At 44.8% G+C, this 17,649-nt stretch overlaps 1 protein-coding gene across 7 annotated transcripts in view; it reads left to right on the forward strand.

Annotated features, from left to right (window-relative positions):
• CMTR1 (cap methyltransferase 1) overlaps positions 1-17,649 on the forward strand; it is an 84,430-nt gene that overhangs the window by 18,013 nt on the left and 48,768 nt on the right. The window contains exons 5-9 of one of the 7 annotated variants that reach the window (XM_045009054.1): positions 2,674-2,763; positions 3,925-4,032; positions 4,849-5,053; positions 6,513-6,603; positions 7,197-7,330. In XM_045009054.1, coding sequence (XP_044864989.1) covers positions 2,674-2,763; positions 3,925-4,032; positions 4,849-5,053; positions 6,513-6,603; position 7,197 — 495 coding nt within the window. In that variant the 3' untranslated portion in view covers positions 7,198-7,330. The other 6 variants (XR_006577876.1, XM_045009055.1, XM_045009053.1 and 3 more) reach the window with 6 other exon arrangements.

A 17,649-nucleotide genomic window follows, 5' to 3' on the forward strand; every position in this document is an offset into this window, starting at 1 on the left:
CATCGAGTGTGGGTTGTAGTTGTTTGATACCCTGTATGGGGTTCATTGTGAGGCGGTAGGTGACAACTAGAGTGCGGTTGGAGGGGGTTTTATTTCTGTAATAAAGCAGATTTTCTCCGGGTATTTGGGTGGCCAGTTCATGGTGTTCAGAAAGACATTGGATTTATGGTTTATTACAACAATCTGTAACCCACTTTTTGTTCTATGACTAAAAGGGTGTTATCAGGCCACTTCACCTTGAATGGGCCCTTAGAATATGTGCTAACTACTTATGCTAAACTATCTGTTCATCTTGTATTTAGCTGTGACACTCCCAGCACCCATACAGCTGTGGCCGTGGCTACACTGGCGCTTTACAGCGCTGCAAGTTGCTCACTCAGGGGTGTGAAAAAAACACCCCCCGGAGCGCTGCAAGATACAGCGCTGTAAAGCGCCAGTGTAAACAGTGCTGCAGCGCTGGGAGCGTGGCTCCCAGTGCTGCAAGCTAATCCCCACGGGGAGGTGGAGTACGTGCAGCGCTGGGAGAGCTCTCTCTCAGCGTTGGCACTGTGGCCACACTCGCACTTCAAAGCGTGGAGCTGTGGCAGCGCTCCCGTGGCAGCGCTTTGAAGTTTCAAGTGTAGCCAAGCCCTGTGTTGCTTTAGTGCTTTAATGAAGAAGCTCTACGCTAGGTCCCCAAAATGTGGGGTGTGCCCTCATTCCGGGGGCATGGCTGGGGCCAGGGAGGGAGCGCCACCCAGCTCCACTCTGGGCCCCGGCCCCAGCTGCCAGGCCCACACTGGGGCCGGGGCCCAGGCCACACTGGGGCCACACTGGGGCCGGGGCTCCAGCTGCTGGCCCTGCACTCAGGGTCCTGGCTGCTGGCCCTGGCTAAGGCTGTGCAACTGTCCACACCCCCTGCTGTGGCACCAGGCTCCACCACCTTACCTTTGTCTGTCTGTCTCCCTGCCCTCCCCCCAGCCGTGGCCCTGCTCCTGGCCCTGGGAGGGGCCGGGGGGGTACAGGGTAAAAAGTTGGGGGACCACTGTTCTACACCAACAGGAGAGCTCCTGGCATAGTTAATCCGCCTTCCTGAGAGTCAGTAGCCGTGTTGACGTGAGAACTTCTCCTGCGCTGTCTAGATGTGGGGTTAAGTCAGTATTACTACGTCGCTCAGGGGAGTGGTTTTTTCACAGTCTTCAGCGACATAGTTATACTGATATAGGTCTGTAGAGTAGACCAGACCTCAGTGTCTTTTCAAGACTCTGAAAAAGAGCTCTGTGTAGCTCAAAAGTTTGTTTTTCTTACCAACAGAAATTGGTCCAATAAAAGATATTAACTCATCTACGTTCTAATTAGTCATTTGTTAAGAAAGACTAGCGGGCATGTACTCCTAGAAATGAAATAATAAATACATTGATTTTGTAAAAAATGTTGAACTTATATTGGGAGCTTATGAAACATGCCATGTCTGTGGTGAAATTACCCAGGTACAATGGTGATGGTGCCAGTACAATACTTAAATCTATTATCTCAATATTTAGATGTCAGACTTCAAAGAACATAAATCAGTTTCCATCCTGCTTAATTCTGATTTAACTAGTACAAAAAATTCGGACAGTGGGGCTGGAGTCCATGCAGCTGGACATACTCAGTAGGAATATCCCAGGTTAAGTAGAAAGAGTCCTCTTGAGTTTCAGGTTTATTTATATCTTTTTTCTAGCCTGACCAAAATAAAGGAGCGTTGTTCATCTGTTTTTGTGTCTAAATACCAAAGTAAATTAATGTGAATGGGACAGCTCTTGTGTCTCCATTGCTCCTTGTCCTGGGGTCTAAGCAGGCAGCACCAACTGCTCCTTCCTGAAAGGAGCCCAGATTTTTTGTTGGGCTCAGAGCCGAATTAAGCTGAGGCCTAGTCTACAGTAGAAGCGCTACTTCGGCGCAGCTGCAGTGCGTGTGGTGAAGATGCTCTTTGCTGATGGCAGAGCTCTCCTGTCAGCATAATAACTCCACCTCTGCGACAGGCGGTAGCTATATCGGTGGGAGAAGCTCTCTGGCCAGCATAGCGCTGGCCACACCAGCTCTCAGGGTGTGGATTATTCATATCCCTGAGCGATGTAAGTTATACAGAAGTAAGTGTTAATGTATTCAAGGCCCGAGGTATGGATAAGAAGCTAACTAGGGCTATCCTGGTTACCCTCAGCCCAAGGAGACACTCCCACTGGGAGCTGGAAAACCCTGGAACCTCTTGGGATTTAACCCTCAAATTCCTATGCCACTACCTGGTGTAGTGAGGCACAACTGGGGTATGATTTATATCTCCCCAGAGACGTACTTCTGATAACCAGGGTTTGTATTTTCTGACCTATTTGAATTCAGTGATTAACCCATGTATTGATGTATTACATAAAGGTATTACCCTTTTTAACTGTGAGTCTGTTTGCTTAGTGCTTGAGTTTTTTCCTGTTGTGCGTTACTGTGTGGCATACATTTTACTTGCTTATAGAAGACTGATCCTTCTGGTTCCTCATCTAAAGAAGTAATTAGAGTCCTTAAACCCCTAGGAGTTGGGCTCATGTTGCATTGATTCAGTTAAAAAAATGGCAAAAATCAATGAGTGAGCAGGATGGTAGGGAGCATGTACGTTTCATTGGGGCAAGTTACGAGAATCTCTCTGGATTTATATTTTCACAGCATCGTGCCCTGATGGATGAGCTGAGCCGTAGCAAGAAGGATTTTGAAGAGATCATTCAAGCTAAGAATAAAGAGTTGGAAGAGACTAAGGTACTGAACAGAAATTGATTTTTCTGTTCTGTTCATTAGAGCAGCACAATTTGCTGCCATGGAGGAAACAGGTTGTTCAGTACTTTCCTCAAAGCTTCCTATTGCCTGGAGCAGTGGAAATCTTGTATATTGAGGAGGTGACTGGCTTGCTTTCCAGATGGCAGAGACAAGATGTCTTGCTTGGATGGTCCCCTATATAGAGTGGCACTGTGAATAGGCATTAGTGGAGGTTGCTCAAACTCAGAGAGAGAGAGAGTGCAGAGCAAAGGAACATGGCACAATGTGCAGGAGCAGTGGCCCAATCTTCCCTCCCTCAACAAAAGCCCTATCAGACTGAGTGAGTTTGAAAGCTAGTGTTTCACTTTCTGTTAAAGTTCATACAATTAAAACCGCAACGAGTTCTATCTGGGACTGAAAACAGCAAAGGAATTGCTGCACTAGGGCACGATGGAAAGCAATCGAGAGAGCTCCCTATTGTGCCTACTGTAGGAGGACATGGCATCTCCCATCTTTAGCTGCATTTCCTTTGACTTTTGGTTCCTTCACAACCTTAGGATTGTTTTAAATGTAGCTTTGGTTGTGACTTTCTCCATTTTACTAGGAAGTAGACCAGATGCCTAGTATACCTTGGTGACTAGCAACCTGTTACATTTCACTCCACATCACTATACGAGAGCAAGGAAGCATCTTAAATTCCCACGCTTTACTTATTTTGTTGCACTCCTCCATTTGAACCATTTTGGCTGAAAAGATACTTTCTATTCCTGCTGCTACAATAGTTCTTCCGACCTTAGATCTTTTACGCCGCATTCATCCAGCGGTGAATTTTTGCTTCTAGGAAATATCCTTTAAGTAGTTAGGAAAGATCTGGAAGATATTCTGGAAAGGCTGACTCAGCTTGTACCTTCTTCACCAAAGTAGGACATCAGTAATTGTTGAAACTATGTATTGTAAAAACTATCTCTGCACTGGCTGGGATTGTTCTCTGTACTGCTGTGGTTGCTGATTTGAAACCCCTTTCTTCTCCTTTCCATATAGAAAGAATGCCGACCTGAGACAAGAAAACCCTGGGATTGTGTACTGTATCTGTCTCTTTCCTCCACCCCTTATTTGGTAAACCATTTGCTCCTCAGCAGGTGACCATGTGTGTCTTCCTTACAGGAGGAGAAGGAGAAGGCAAGAGCGCAAAAGGAGGAGGTTTTGAGTCAGATGAATGATGTACTGGAGAATGAACTGCAGTGCACAATCTGCTCTGAACACTTTATTGAGGTACAGTGACTGACATGGCTTTGTTTGGAAGGGAAAGGATTTAAGACACTTTTATTATTGAAAGTCAAAGGAAAGGTTTTTTTTTTTTTTTTGAAGTTTCTTCTCTTTAGATCTAGGAAATTATTCACACTGTCCAAGATTTTTGTGTTTTGCTCCCCTTGCTGAATATCGTCACTGTCTATTGTCAGTTATACGTACACAATTACATTGAATTAACTGGGGTTGCATAGCTATAAATAAGGGTAGAATTTGACTCCCCTCCAGTAATCCTAGAAGGGACACTCAACTCAGATTAGGCCTGAAATGTCGGCTATTAAAGTATGAATAGAAATGATTATTTTAATTTAAACGGGTCATTTAGAAATACCTTAGTAGCAGTGGAAACATGAACACAATGGCCTTGTTCTACTGTCTGAGAATCAGAAAATTAAACTCCATCTAGTTTCACTATGGAGAGGTTCCTCAGGAAATATGCTTTAAATTGGAAGCATGGTGTAGTGTTTAAGGCTTGGGACTGGAATTTTGAAGTTCTTGGTTCTCTTCCCGATTGTGCCACAGATTTGCTGTAATCTTGGGTGAGTTACTTCATTTACCAGTTTTTCAATCTGAAAAATAGGGATAATCTCTACGTACCTTGGCTTGTGAGGATTGGTTGTTTCATAAGTATTGTGTGATCCTTGGACAGCAGGTATTAAAGAAGGGCACTGTAATATTTTCTCCAAGAGGAAATGCCCATGTGATATTTTGCTAGTTTCACAGGATTTCTTTATCCCAGTCTCAGTGCTCTGATGGTATTCTTCCTCCTGACCTCTGCAGGCTGTCACTCTGAACTGTGCACACAGCTTCTGCTCCTACTGCATCAATGAATGGATGAAACGTAAAGTGGAGTGTCCCATCTGCAGGCGGGAGATACAATCCAAGACGCGCTCCCTGGTTCTGGACAACTGCATTGACAGGATGGTAGAAAACTTGAACTTGGAGATGAAGGAGCACCGCCTGGCTCTCATCCGAGAGCGCAAAGGTGAGAGGTGGGTGGATGAGGTGTGACAAATGTAGTCCCTGTCTCCGTGTCTTCTACAGAACTTCCTTTGGCATATGTATACAACACGAATGCACTAGAAATGCAGAGTCCTGGGAATGAACCTTTATTCTTGTATGAGGTTAAGGCTGTGTCAGTATTTCCAATAGAATTTTCAGAGGTTAGGGTGGGAAATGGTTTAGAATATGTTACATAGCCAGATTGTTGCATTGTAAAATATTTTGGGTAACTTTCTAGAGACTATCGTATGAACCCTACAAACCATGGAAGTGGGAAGACTTCACTATTAGACGCTAAGCAGTATTAGTTTATTTGGAGATATTTTAATAAACTATCATTGCTCAGAGCAGGTCTTGAAAAATCTACCACGTGACTTCTAGACCGTGGATTAAACCTACTGGCTATAGATCAATATGAAAGCTGAGTGGTGGGAGGTCTGGTTGGCAAGTTCCATGGGCAACATACCAGCGAGAAGCTTGGCACCCGAACACAATTGCTGGATTTTGTTTTCTAATCTGTTTTTTTTAGAGGGGTAATTTATAGTTGGCATTGGATAGGAGACTGCTGTGAAGATAACTGGAGTATGTAGTGTTGATCATTCAGCAGGTCTCACTCTTCCCTCTGAGTCAAAATTGAATTTAGTGCCTCAGCATGATTGAGGCACAAAACCATCGTCCTGTTCACTTGTCATTAAAAAGTAGTAAGGGTGTGAAGCTTGATATCCTGACAAAATTCCAATGTGGGTAACACCATTCTACATCCCTGTTCCAAATCCATTTCTAGAGCACCCATCACTACTATCTGGGTGCTGAAATACAGAATTTATTCTCCACTGCTCTTCCTCAAAACGATTGTTTCTGTGTGCTGTTAAATCACTACTTGGTTCCCCTTTAGAGGAGAGTGCATGATCCCTTTTATGTATAATGCGTACAGCTCTTTGGGATCCATCCTAACGAAAGGTGCTTTTGAAATATTTCAGATCCTCCTTGGTGAAACAGAATGACATCTCTAAACATTGTCAGTGCTAACCTGAAAAAACCTACCTTTAGCCAAATCAGTCTGATTCCCTCAGAAAATGCTGCACTGCTCAGAGGCTTTCCAGCACTGCTTCATGGATTGCTTTCATCTCTGCAGAACTGACTCTGCTCAGGTGTAATATCCTAATATGCACATCTGTAGAGTACACCAAAGCAGCATTGAAGTGTCTTGTCGTGGCGTTAATGTGACCGGATGAAATGGTGTCTTTATGGGAATCCACTTCATTCTCGCATACAGGAAATCAGTGGTTCTCAAACATTTTATCCTCTCAGGATTTTATCCACCTTCATGTGAGCCCGATACACTGTTTAATTATTAATAGAATACTAAGGCAAAGAAAGCTTTATAACAGCCTTTATTTTGACACATTTCAGTGAGATGGATGAGCTTTGTTTCTATGCAGTGGTGGAAAGATTGGCTGAAACTGGAATGAGCTCCAGTTATACGTGGATTCCAGAAGGGAACTGTCTGGGAGACAGGCGCAGCAGGGAATGGTTAGTTATATTCCAATAGCACCTAAAAATTCCAGTCAAATATTAGGGCCTCTTCAAACAAGTAACAGACAATCCCTGCCCCAGCAGGCGCTTAGTTTCCAGAGGCTTGAATGGAGTCCTTGTTGTCTTCCAAAGTCTTTTGCTCTTTGATGCCCCTCTTTGACTTTGTTCATTTTCACCCTCCCTATTGATAAGGCTCTGAGGTAACCAGCTGCTGCAATCTCCTCTGGTGACTCCACATTGATTGGTACCAACAAGGGAGCATTTGGTTGGGTGCCGACAGGGAGAGCATTAACAAGAGGTGAAGAGTGTCTCCTTGCCCTCAGTGCTGTTCCTGCAGCCCTGTTGGAACTGGAATAAGCATACAAGAAATCAAAGAAAATCCCATTCATGTAGTTTTTTCAAGATTATAAATACAAAAGACAAGCCCCATGCAGATGGTCTCCAGACCTACAGCTTGAAAAACTTGCTGTAAAGCATACAGTGTGGCAGTAAGAGGAGGTACTAAAGTTTCAAAGAGAATTCTAGCAATTAGCACTGACTGTAATCTAGCCACCAGCTAACTACAGTATCTGTGTATGTTTTGAATGCAGAGAAACAGGATGTCTTAGTGAACCCAGCCACGGACAGTGAGAGCAGTATCATTTCTTCTATCTATTCCATCTTGTCGATGAGCAGTTATGACAGTGATGACTTTGAGGAGGACTCTGACTACGATAATATCTATGATATCTATGGTATCTGAACACCCGTATCGCAGATTGGATTGCCTGTGAGCCATGCAGAATCAACCTAAGTGTGCTTGGATCTACTGCCGTCAGAGGTGAATGGATTGTATGTTTGGAAAAATAGGCGTTGAACAGCCTGGAATTCGAACTGCAGATGAAGAGTGCTTATCAGAGCACTGTTTTTGTTTTTAAATGAATGTATAATTTCTTGCCCTCTAAAGCATCCAAACTGGAATTGTGGGGGTAACTAATGCTTGTCATGCTAAGTACATTTACATACAAACTTTGATTTCCACGATCACTTGTGACCTGATCAGTAGAATAACGTCCTGGTTTCCCTGCATGCTCCGCTTCTTGTCTGCTGGGTTGAATTACACTTGTTCAAATGTTTGTCTGTTTCCTTTATTTCAGCTAGGTGGAGAGAATGGATAGATATTTGAGCAGGCCTGCCATTCCACCCAGCAGATAGCAGAGGTACACCTAACACACCAGTACAGTGCCAGTTTAAGATGGGTTTTCCCTGTGCGATTTTACATGACACCTTGACTCATGCTTGTCTTTGTGTCATTAACACTTGGCTGACTGTACCTGTACTGCCCTTCGATCCCAGTGTGTTCAGTTCATTGTAGGTTGGGGTGCTGGGTCTTTGGCTGTTCTACTGATGTCACTTATTTTCTGTTAGGTAGAGGTGGAGAAGATTGAATTACCCCAGTGTCAGCCCAAACCGGTGCTGTACTCGTTGCTCACAAAGCATCTTAATTGTTCTCTTTCCAGGCCTTTTCCTGCTTAAAGAAGGTGGGAAATGAGCACATCTAGGAACAATAACTTAAAAAACCTAGTCAGTCCCTGCCAGAAGTGGAGATAACGTTTATCTCTTCAGAAGTGCTACTGCTATTTGAGTTAATGGAATGTCCTGTTGGCCTGGTGGGGAGGTAGCATCTGTGGCAAAACACAAAGCAAGAAGAGGGAAAGTACTGTATCTACATATTTTTACTGTTTACAAAATGTTGCTGTTCAGCTGGGACATAACACTAGCCTTGCAGCAAAGAAAATCCTCACTGAGGAGCTGGTGAAAAAATCTTGCCTCGTTTTTGCAAGCGCCTGACTGTGAAGCTTTGTTTTCATTGGCCTATATACTTGAGTTAGTTTTGTTAGCTGAAAGGTACCGTTTGATTGTGTGAGAGAGAAAAACACAATCATCTGTAGTAGTATTTCTCTATCCATGTGTATGTATGTACCCATTTCTCTGTTTCTCCTGCTTCTAAGGAGAGAAATATGAACCATTTCCGCTGTTCTGCCTGCCACACCCAGAGACACAAACATCATTCTGCTGATTACTTTTGACTTTAATGATAAAAAGGGGTCCTGATCTCATTTTTATAGATCTGGTTGCTTAACGTTAAAAACATTTTCCCTTCTGATAGGAGCTTCAGCATTTTACTGTTTTTATTAAGTTATTCCAAAAGACTTGTGTATTCAGGGATTTGTATGACAAATCACACAGACCATTCTGCCCTGCATTTGTTGGGGCAGATAAGCCAACAATTTAATATAGGTTGAACACACAGCACCCTAACCCTGGAGATGTAGTATTTCTTAATTTAAACTATCCCGTGCTAAAGAAAGGACTCATTGCAGGAGTGTGTGAAGAGTGATGCCATTCCACGAGGCAAGTGTGTCGTCCTGACATGATTTGTGTGATCAGGACTATAACAGGGACAAAATGTCTGGTCTAGAAACCAAGGTGCAGGTAACTGTCACCCTCCTTAAACTTCAGTGTAAAGTTTCTCTCCTGCTGTGGAGGAGCCAACACTACCTTGAGGTTTCCTGCTCTCCTGTGCTCTTGACATTGGATTCCTACATGTATGTTCTCTTTAGAAGTGCTAATCACTCGGGGTGGGGGGTGTCAATAGAGGATTAAGAATGGTTGACACTAACCCAGGTCTCTCTGTGGAAGAGATCTGTTTCCATCTAGCATGGGATAAGCTTTCTGGAGCTCAAGGATTACAGATTTCTTCTATCAGATGTATTTTGCCATGTTGCTGTATTATTTTTTCTGCCTGTTTTATTTTTACTAAATATATTTATTTTGCTTCTTTGCTATTTCTGTCATAGTTTAATTATACCTGTTCCAAAACTTAAGTCAAAGAAATTGATTTCTCAGTGTGTCTGCAGATGGTTTCTTTTCTTCTCCTTGCATTGTGGTTTTAACTGACTTTAGGGGACTAGGATGAATGAAATCTGCTCACCTTTCAATACTGTCAATAGTAGGTGCATTGTGTGTAGATGTGATAGACCAGGTCCAGGGAGGGATTGCTCACCTGCATGTACATTTTATCAACAAAATAGCCCTTCCCAACTGTAAATTTCCCCCCTTTAAAATTAAATGTGCTCTTTCCAAGGAGCAGAACAGCAGAAACACACTGAGGACAGACTATCCAAGGAACAACCGTGTGAAAAGCGAGTTCTGCTAAGTGGGATTACCTTAACAGGCACCACATTGTGACAGCAATATTTCAAATGGAGCAATAGTGGGCAGTTTCACGTATTTTGGGTTCTAAGACACAAATAGAGTTCTTAGTCCAATAAGATAAGATTTACCTCACGGTGGTGACAGAATACATGGTCTGGTAAGTGAATATCTACTGGAAAACAGGAGTAAGGATAAAACCTGGCATCTTGCGTTTAACCCTTTCCCAGATTTAAGGTCCTTGGTAAGGCTTACATCAGGAACAAGGTCAATGACTAAGAACATAAGAACAGCCATAGAAATGCCTAGGACTGAAAAGGACAAGTTGTTAGATCAAGTCTTGCCTCTCTCCTTGTCTTTTCTAGGTCTAGCTGCTCCATGAAGCAGTTATTAATGACAAACGAAATTGTCAGTGAGGCTCTACTCCTTACAATGCCTGTCTTCAGAGTGGATATTTTTTCAGGAAGGCAAATATTCCATATGGTTCTTGTTTGAGCTCTTAGTACCTAGCACAGCTGTTACTTTATTCTTTAGAGTTAACCATTTTTCTGCCTCAACTTGCTGAGAAGGGAAATATATTCAGCGTGGCCCCTGGAATCAGTTGCTTGAGCTTTAGTCTACTAGGTGATCCTTAGGTAAGTAATCTGACTTACTTGCACCTTGCGAATCAGTATTAGTGATTAGAACTGATTGAAATTTTTTCATCAGTGATTTTTTTTCTAACCAAAAAAGTCCTTTTTGGAAAACCAATATTTTCTGTGGGGAAACTTTCAGTTTTGCTAAAGAAAATCAATCTGCCATTGGAAAAATCAAAAGGATTTCTACCTGGCTGGAAGGATCTTGTCTATTTCACTTTTTGCCAGTGAAATTAACAAAAGCTTTCAAGGAGGGCTGCTGAGGCTGAGAGCCCTGACTTGCTGCTTCACACACACAGGCACCTTCCCCTCATAGCTCTGGGATGAAGAGGCAGAGAGACCAGCTGCTCAGCTTCCTTATCAGCTCCAGGGCTGGGCTCTCTCTGCCTTTCCAGCGCAGAGCTCTGGGTGAGACTTGAGTGGATGGGCTTTCTGCCTCTCCAGCTGCTGGGCTGGGGCGCTCATCAATTTCAGAAGCCTTCTGGCAGCTAGAAAGCCAAAAAATTCTGGTTTGGTTCTCTGGAAACAGGATTTTTCTGGAAAAACCTAAACTGTGAAATTTTGCATTTTTTAGGGTACATCCTATTTATTTTTCCCCAAAAACATGACTTTTCTATTTTCTGGCCATTTCCTGTTAGTGGTATTTATTTGATAGGTCAGATTAAAGTCTTGTCCATGCTGGACATTCAGAAGCATTGGCTGATTGGGTTTAAAAGCATATCAGACCAACTCATTTTAAACCTGGTTTAGGGTGAACATGGACTTGTGGTTAAAGCACAGGACTGGGAGTTGGAAGATTTGGGTTCTATTTCTGACTGTGCCACTGCTGTGCTGTTGGACCTTGTACAAGTCTCTCTCCTGTCTCACTGCCTGTTTTCCCCACTTGTACAAAGAGGATAATATATGCATGTCAACCTCCCGGGATGTGAGGTTTAATTATTTGTAAAGCACACTGAGCTCCACATAGCTTCCCACTGTGGATAAATGCCAGTGTACATTTTGGTGGGGAGGGGAATGCGAGCCTAGCACTTTGTTAGGCATGTAGTTCACTTGCCTGTTTAAGTGTTGCAATGATCCTGCACCTAAGCCAGAGACTGCTCAAAAGAATCTGCCACCCTAGACAAAACATCAATGTGCTGCCCTTCTAGAACAGAGATAGACTTTAAGGTCAGAAGGGACCATTATGATCTTCTAGTCTGACCTCCTGCACAACGCAGACCACAGAATCTCACCCACCCACTCCTGTAACAAACCCCTGACCTATGTCTGAGCTATTGAAGTCCTCAACTTGTGGTTTAAAGACTTCAAGCTGCAGAGAATCCTCCAGCAGGTGACTCATGCCCCACGCTGCAGAGGAAGGCGAAAAACCCCCAGGGCCTCTGCCAATCTGCCCTGGAGGGAAAATTCCTTCCCGGCCCCAAATATGGCAATCAGCTAAACACTGAGCATCTGGGCAAGACTCACCAGCCAGACACCCAGGAAAGAATTCTCCGTAGTAACTCAGATCCCACTCTGTCTAGTGTCCCATCACGGGCCATTGGGCATATTTACTGCTAATAGTCAAAGATCAATTAATTGCCAAAATTAGGCTATCCCATCATACCATCCCTTCCATAAACTTATCAAGCTTAGTCTTGAAGTCAGATATGTCTTTTGCCTCCACTGCTCCCCTTGAAAGGCTGTTCCAGAACTTCACTCCTCTGATGGTTAGAGACCTTCATCTAATTTCAAGTCTAAACTTCCTGATGGCCAGTTTATATCCATTTGTTCTTGTGTCCACATTGGTTCTGAGCTTAAATAATTCCTCTCCCTCCCTGGTATTTATCCCTCTGATATATTTGTAGAGCAATCATATCTCCTCTCAGCCTTCTTTTGGTTGGGCTAAACAAGCCAAACTCTTTCAGTCTCAGGTTTTCCATTCCTCAGATCATCCTACTAGTCCTCTGTACCTGTTCCAGTTTGAATTCATCCTTAAACATGGGAGACCAGAACTGCACACAGTATTCCAGATGAGGTCTCACCAGTGCCTTGTATAATGGTACTAACACCTCTTTATCTCTACTGGAAATACTTCGCCTGATGCATCCCAAGACCGCATTAGCTTTTTTCACAGCCATATCACATTGGCGGCTCATAGTCATCCTGTGATCAACTAATGTGATGCATCCCCAGTTTATAACAAAAATTCTTGTTATCTCTAAATGCATGACCTTGCACTTTTCACTATTAAATTTCATCCTATTACTATTACTCCAGTTTACAAGGTCATCCAGATCTTCCTGTAGGATAGCCCAGTCCCTCTCTGTATTGGCAATACCTCCCAGCTTTGTGTCATCTGCAAACTTTATTAGCACATTCCCACTTTTTGTGCCAAGGTCAGTAATAAAAAGATTAAATAAGATTGGTCCCAAAACCGATCCCTGAGGAACTCTACTAGTAATCTCCTTCCAGCCTGACAGTTCACCTTTCAGTATTACCCGTTGTAATCTCCCCTTTAACCAGTTCCTTATCCATCTTTCAGTTTTCATATTGATCCCCATCTTTTCCAAACCTGTTGCAAAGGACTGCCCTACCATTGTATATGATCATGACACATCAAAGTCCATCATCTTATCCCTGCAGCATTCATCTTTGTGTGCTGGGCCTCAAGCACCTACATCTCTTTAAGGATGATCTTCCCTCCTTTTTACATGCTGTAAGGTATAGGGGTTAGGATGATTTCAGACAATTGGTGAAAATACACAAAGCTTTTGTGGGGAAGCTAACAAAAGCTGCATGACTGTAAGGCTTTTCAGTACCACTTCTGTTCACCTCAGACAACTTTTAAAATGGAGTGATAGTTACTGTGATCAGTTGATAAATGCAGCTGAAGTGAGCAGGCATTGATATTTCTGTACAATTTTTGAAAGATGCCAGCCTTTTCACCTATCGGAGCTCAGACTAATTCACACCAGGTCATGTGCCTAGTAGCAGTATATTTAGCATTAGTGGAGGCATGAATCTGTTTTTACTCTAGCCACCATTTAAGGATCCTGTTTTTTTTTTTAAGGGCTAGAACTTTAAATTAAAGAGCTTGATATGAAAACAATTCTTTTCTTCCTCCCCTTTAAGTATCAAGGTTTGTGCAAATTGATAGAGAAGCCACATGAAGGGCATAAATTATGTTTTTGTGCATTCAGACTGTCATAAGATAGGCAATGGTGGGACACATAGCCACTAGGGTTCTAATCTGCACTACTTTCTATGACAAATAGAGGGAGATGGGATGGGGCATGGTTTTTAAGCATTGCATGTGTCTCTCCTTTTGGGAACTCAGTTCTAGGCATTAGAGGAGCACTTGCTAGGGCCTGTGTAAACACCAGGACGCTGGGTGCTGACTGAAAGAAGTGTGCAGTCTAAGGGCTTGTCTACACTGGCAATGTTAAAGCGCTGCCATGGCTTTAACATGGCTTGTGGAGTCATGGTACAGTGCTGGGAGCGAGCTTTCCCAGCACTCTAAAAAAAAAAAAAAACCACCTCCACGAGGGGTGTGGTCCCAGTGCTGGTGCACTGTCTATGGCCAGTGGGGGAGTCCCTCTGGGGAAGGTCTGTGTGTTGGGATGCTGGGCAGTGCGGGGGTCTGAGTGGAGTGCTGTGTAGTTGTGGTGGTGAGCTGTGGGGAAGTGGATTGGGCAGTAGTGGTGTGGTTGTGTAGGGGGGTGCAGGCCCCTGTGCATTTGTGGTGGAGGGTCTGTGTCGTGGGCTGCTGGTATAGCAGTGCCGGGGATGCGGGGCATAGAGTCAGGGGCTGTGTGGCATGGCATGTGCCCACCCCTGAGGGGAAGGGGCACACTCGTGGGGCAGGCCAGTGTGTCTGGCAACTGCTAATTTGTATACAGTGCCCTTACACTGGGTTGGCCCCACTCTGCTGTGCCCCATTGCCCCTGGCTGGCTACTTGCTCTGGGGACTCCTCTCCATGCCATGCTCCTTTGTCCTTATGGGGGCCCACAAATATGTTTGAGGCTGGGACACAAAAGGTTAATCCAACCCTGGCTTGCGGGGGGTGTGTGTGTTTTTTCACACCCCCCCAGTGAGAAAGTTGCAGTGCTGTAATGAGCCAGTGTAGATAAGCCCTAAACGGAGAAGAAAGACAACGTGGGAGAAGTATCAGGAGGAAGCCAGTGTTAGTCTGTATCCACAAAAAGCACCTTAACAACTAACAGATTTATTTGGGGATAAGCTTTTGTGGGTAAAAAACCCACTTCTTCAGGTGAGGTGCCACTGGACTCCTTGTTGTTAAAGCAGGAGAAACCAGCTAAAAGAGGAAAAACGATTTGCTTAATGGGAAACACCCCCCCCCCCAGCAGCAGCAGCAGTGCTGGCCCTAACTCCACCGCTCCTATTCCCCCCTCCAGCCCGCGGCAGTAGCCCCTGGGGCCTTAGGGTTTCTACTTCTATGCAGAGAGATTGCCAGCGCCCACGGCGGCGCGGGAATGGGGAAGGCGGGAAGCCGGGTACTGCAGAGCGTGGCTCTGCCCGTCGTGCTCTAGCCCCTCCCAGGGGCGGGGCGTGGGCCAAGGATGCCCCGCTCCTCAGCGACGGACCCAGACTAATGGCCCCGCCCCCTTCTCCCCCCTCCCTATTCTCCCGCTTCCGTCCGCTGCCAACCCGCTCTCGGGTGGCCCCCGGCCCTAGCTACTCTCGGCGCAGGCGCGGGCGGCCCATACGTCACTGGCACGCGCCAGGACAGAGGGAGGACCCCGAGCGCGACGGGGAGCTGGAGAAACGAAAGTGAGCGGAGCGGAGTCGGCCTGGTTCTCTCGCCGCCGCCTGCGGGCCATGGTGCCGGCCTGAGACCCCGCCCCAGTGAGTGTCGCCCTCGGCCCTGCCGCTCCCCGCCGCCCTGGGGCGTTCCTGCCTCCCCCCCCCCCCCGGGGAGCTGCCGGGGGTCGGCGTTTGCCCCGGTCCCCAGGGCCGAGCTCCGCGCGGCGGCGGTGCTGTGCCTCTGCCCCTGGGCCCCGCCTCCCCTCCCCACCCCACGGCCCGTGTGTCGCTCCCGGGGCTCTGCGGTGGAAAGAGGCTGGAGAAACAAACACCCCCGCGGATGGGACCCGCTCTGCGCTGCCCTGTGGGGGCAGCCTTAGGGGGTGATAGACCCGCACGGAGAGCGGACCGCGGGCCCCCAGTGAACGGGGCCCCTTTGGGTTAATGAATTTGTCTGATGCTGCGGTCTTTTGTGAAGGGCTTTGTACAAACATCCTAATTCAGAGTAGGAGACAATTGCTGTCACTTGTGGGTCTAATTTTGTCATTGGTTACAATCCTGCAGCACCCGCTGACTTCGTGGGAGGTCGCAAATGTGTCTCTTATGGCAGAATTGTGCTCAGTTCGTTTCTGCTGATGCTATTTTAAAAGTAGTTTCAAGACCCCCTGGCATCACCTGGGTGGATTTTTAGTCAGGATAGTTCTATAGTGCTGCCAGTCCGTTAGCTTTCAGTTCTTTATTTCCTTGAGTTTTAATCCTGTAAACTATAAATGCTGATATTGTTTATTCTTAATGTTAAATATTTTTCCTGCAGCACTTCACCTACCCCAAAAGAACCTAGGTCTTGCACTAAGTGGTGTACATATTTTTATCCCCATGTCCCTTTCCATTTGCTGGCATTTTTCCCAATAAACTCCTCAGGCTTCTTTGAATTCAGTGGAAGATAGTCGACCCTCACTTGTTACTGCTCCCCTGGTTTACGCAGTGGCTGTTTATCTGTCAACAAATTCTTCAGTAACATAAGAATGGCCACACTGGGTCAGACCAAAGGTCTGTCTAGCCCAGTATCCTGTCTTCTGACAGTGACTAGTGCCAGGTGCCCCAGAGGCAACGAACAGAACAGGTAATCATCAAGTGATCCGTTCCCTGTTGTTCATTCCCAGATTCTGGTAACTGTTTAGGGTAGGGATACTATCCCTGCCCATCCTGGCTAATAGCCATTGGTGGACCTATCCTCCATGAATTTATCTAGTTGTTTTTTGAACCCTGTTATGGTGTTGGCCTTCACAACATCCTCTGGTAAGGAGTTTAACAGATTGACTGTGTGTTGTGTGAAGAAATACTTCCTTTTGTTAGTTTTAAAGCTGTTGCCTATTAATTTCATTTGGTGACTCCTAGTTCTTGTGTTATGAGAAGGAGTAAATAACACTTCCTTATTTACTTGCTGCACACCAGCCGTGATTTTATAGACCTTATATATTCCCCCCTTAGTCGTCTCTTTTCCAAGCTGAAAAGTCCCAGTCTTATTAATCTCTCCGCATACGGAAGCCGTTCCATACCCCTAATAATTTTTGTTGCCCTTTTCTGAACCTTTTCCAATTCCAATATATCTTTTTTTTTTAGATGGGCAACCACATCTGCTTGCAGTACTCAAGATGTGGGCATACCATGGATTTATATAGAGGCAATATATTTTCTGCCTTATCTATCCCTTTCTTAATGATGCCCAACATTTTGTTCACCCTTTTTGACTGCCACTGCACATTGAGTGGATGTTTTCAGAGAACTATCCACAATGATTCCAAGATCTTTCTTGAGTGGTAACAGCTAATTTAGACCCCATCATTTTATATGTATAGTTGAGATTGTTTTCCAATATGCATTACTTTACATTTATCAACATTGAATTTCGTCTGCGATTTTTGTTGCCCAGTCACCTAGTTTTGAGAGATCCTTTTGTAGCTCTTTGCAGTCTGCTTGGGACTTAACTATCTTGAGTAGTTTTGTATCATCTGCAAATTTTGTCACCTCACTGTGTAACCCTTTTTCCAGATCATTTATGAATATGTTGCGTAGGACTGTTTCCAGTACAGACCCCTGGGGGACACCACTATTTACCTCACTCCATTCTGAAAACTGATAATTTATTCCTACCCCTTGTTTCCTATCTTTTAACCAGTTACCGATCCATGAGAGGTCCTTCCTTCTTATCCCATGACAGCTTACTTTACTTAAGAGCCTTTGGTGAGGGATCTTGTCAAAGGCCTTCTGAAAATCTAGGTACGCTATATCCACTGAATCTCCCTTGTCCACATGCTTGTTGACCCCCCTCAGAGAATTCTATTAGATTGGTGAGGCATGATTTCCCTTTACAAAAACCATGTTGACTCTTCCCCAACAAATTATGTTCATCTATGTGTCTGACAATTTTGTTCTTTACTATAGTTTCAACTAGTTTGCTTGGTATTG

The sequence above is a fragment of the Mauremys mutica genome, chromosome 3 (genome assembly GCF_020497125.1).
Source record: "Mauremys mutica isolate MM-2020 ecotype Southern chromosome 3, ASM2049712v1, whole genome shotgun sequence".
In the NCBI taxonomy this organism is placed as follows: Eukaryota; Metazoa; Chordata; order Testudines; family Geoemydidae; genus Mauremys; species Mauremys mutica.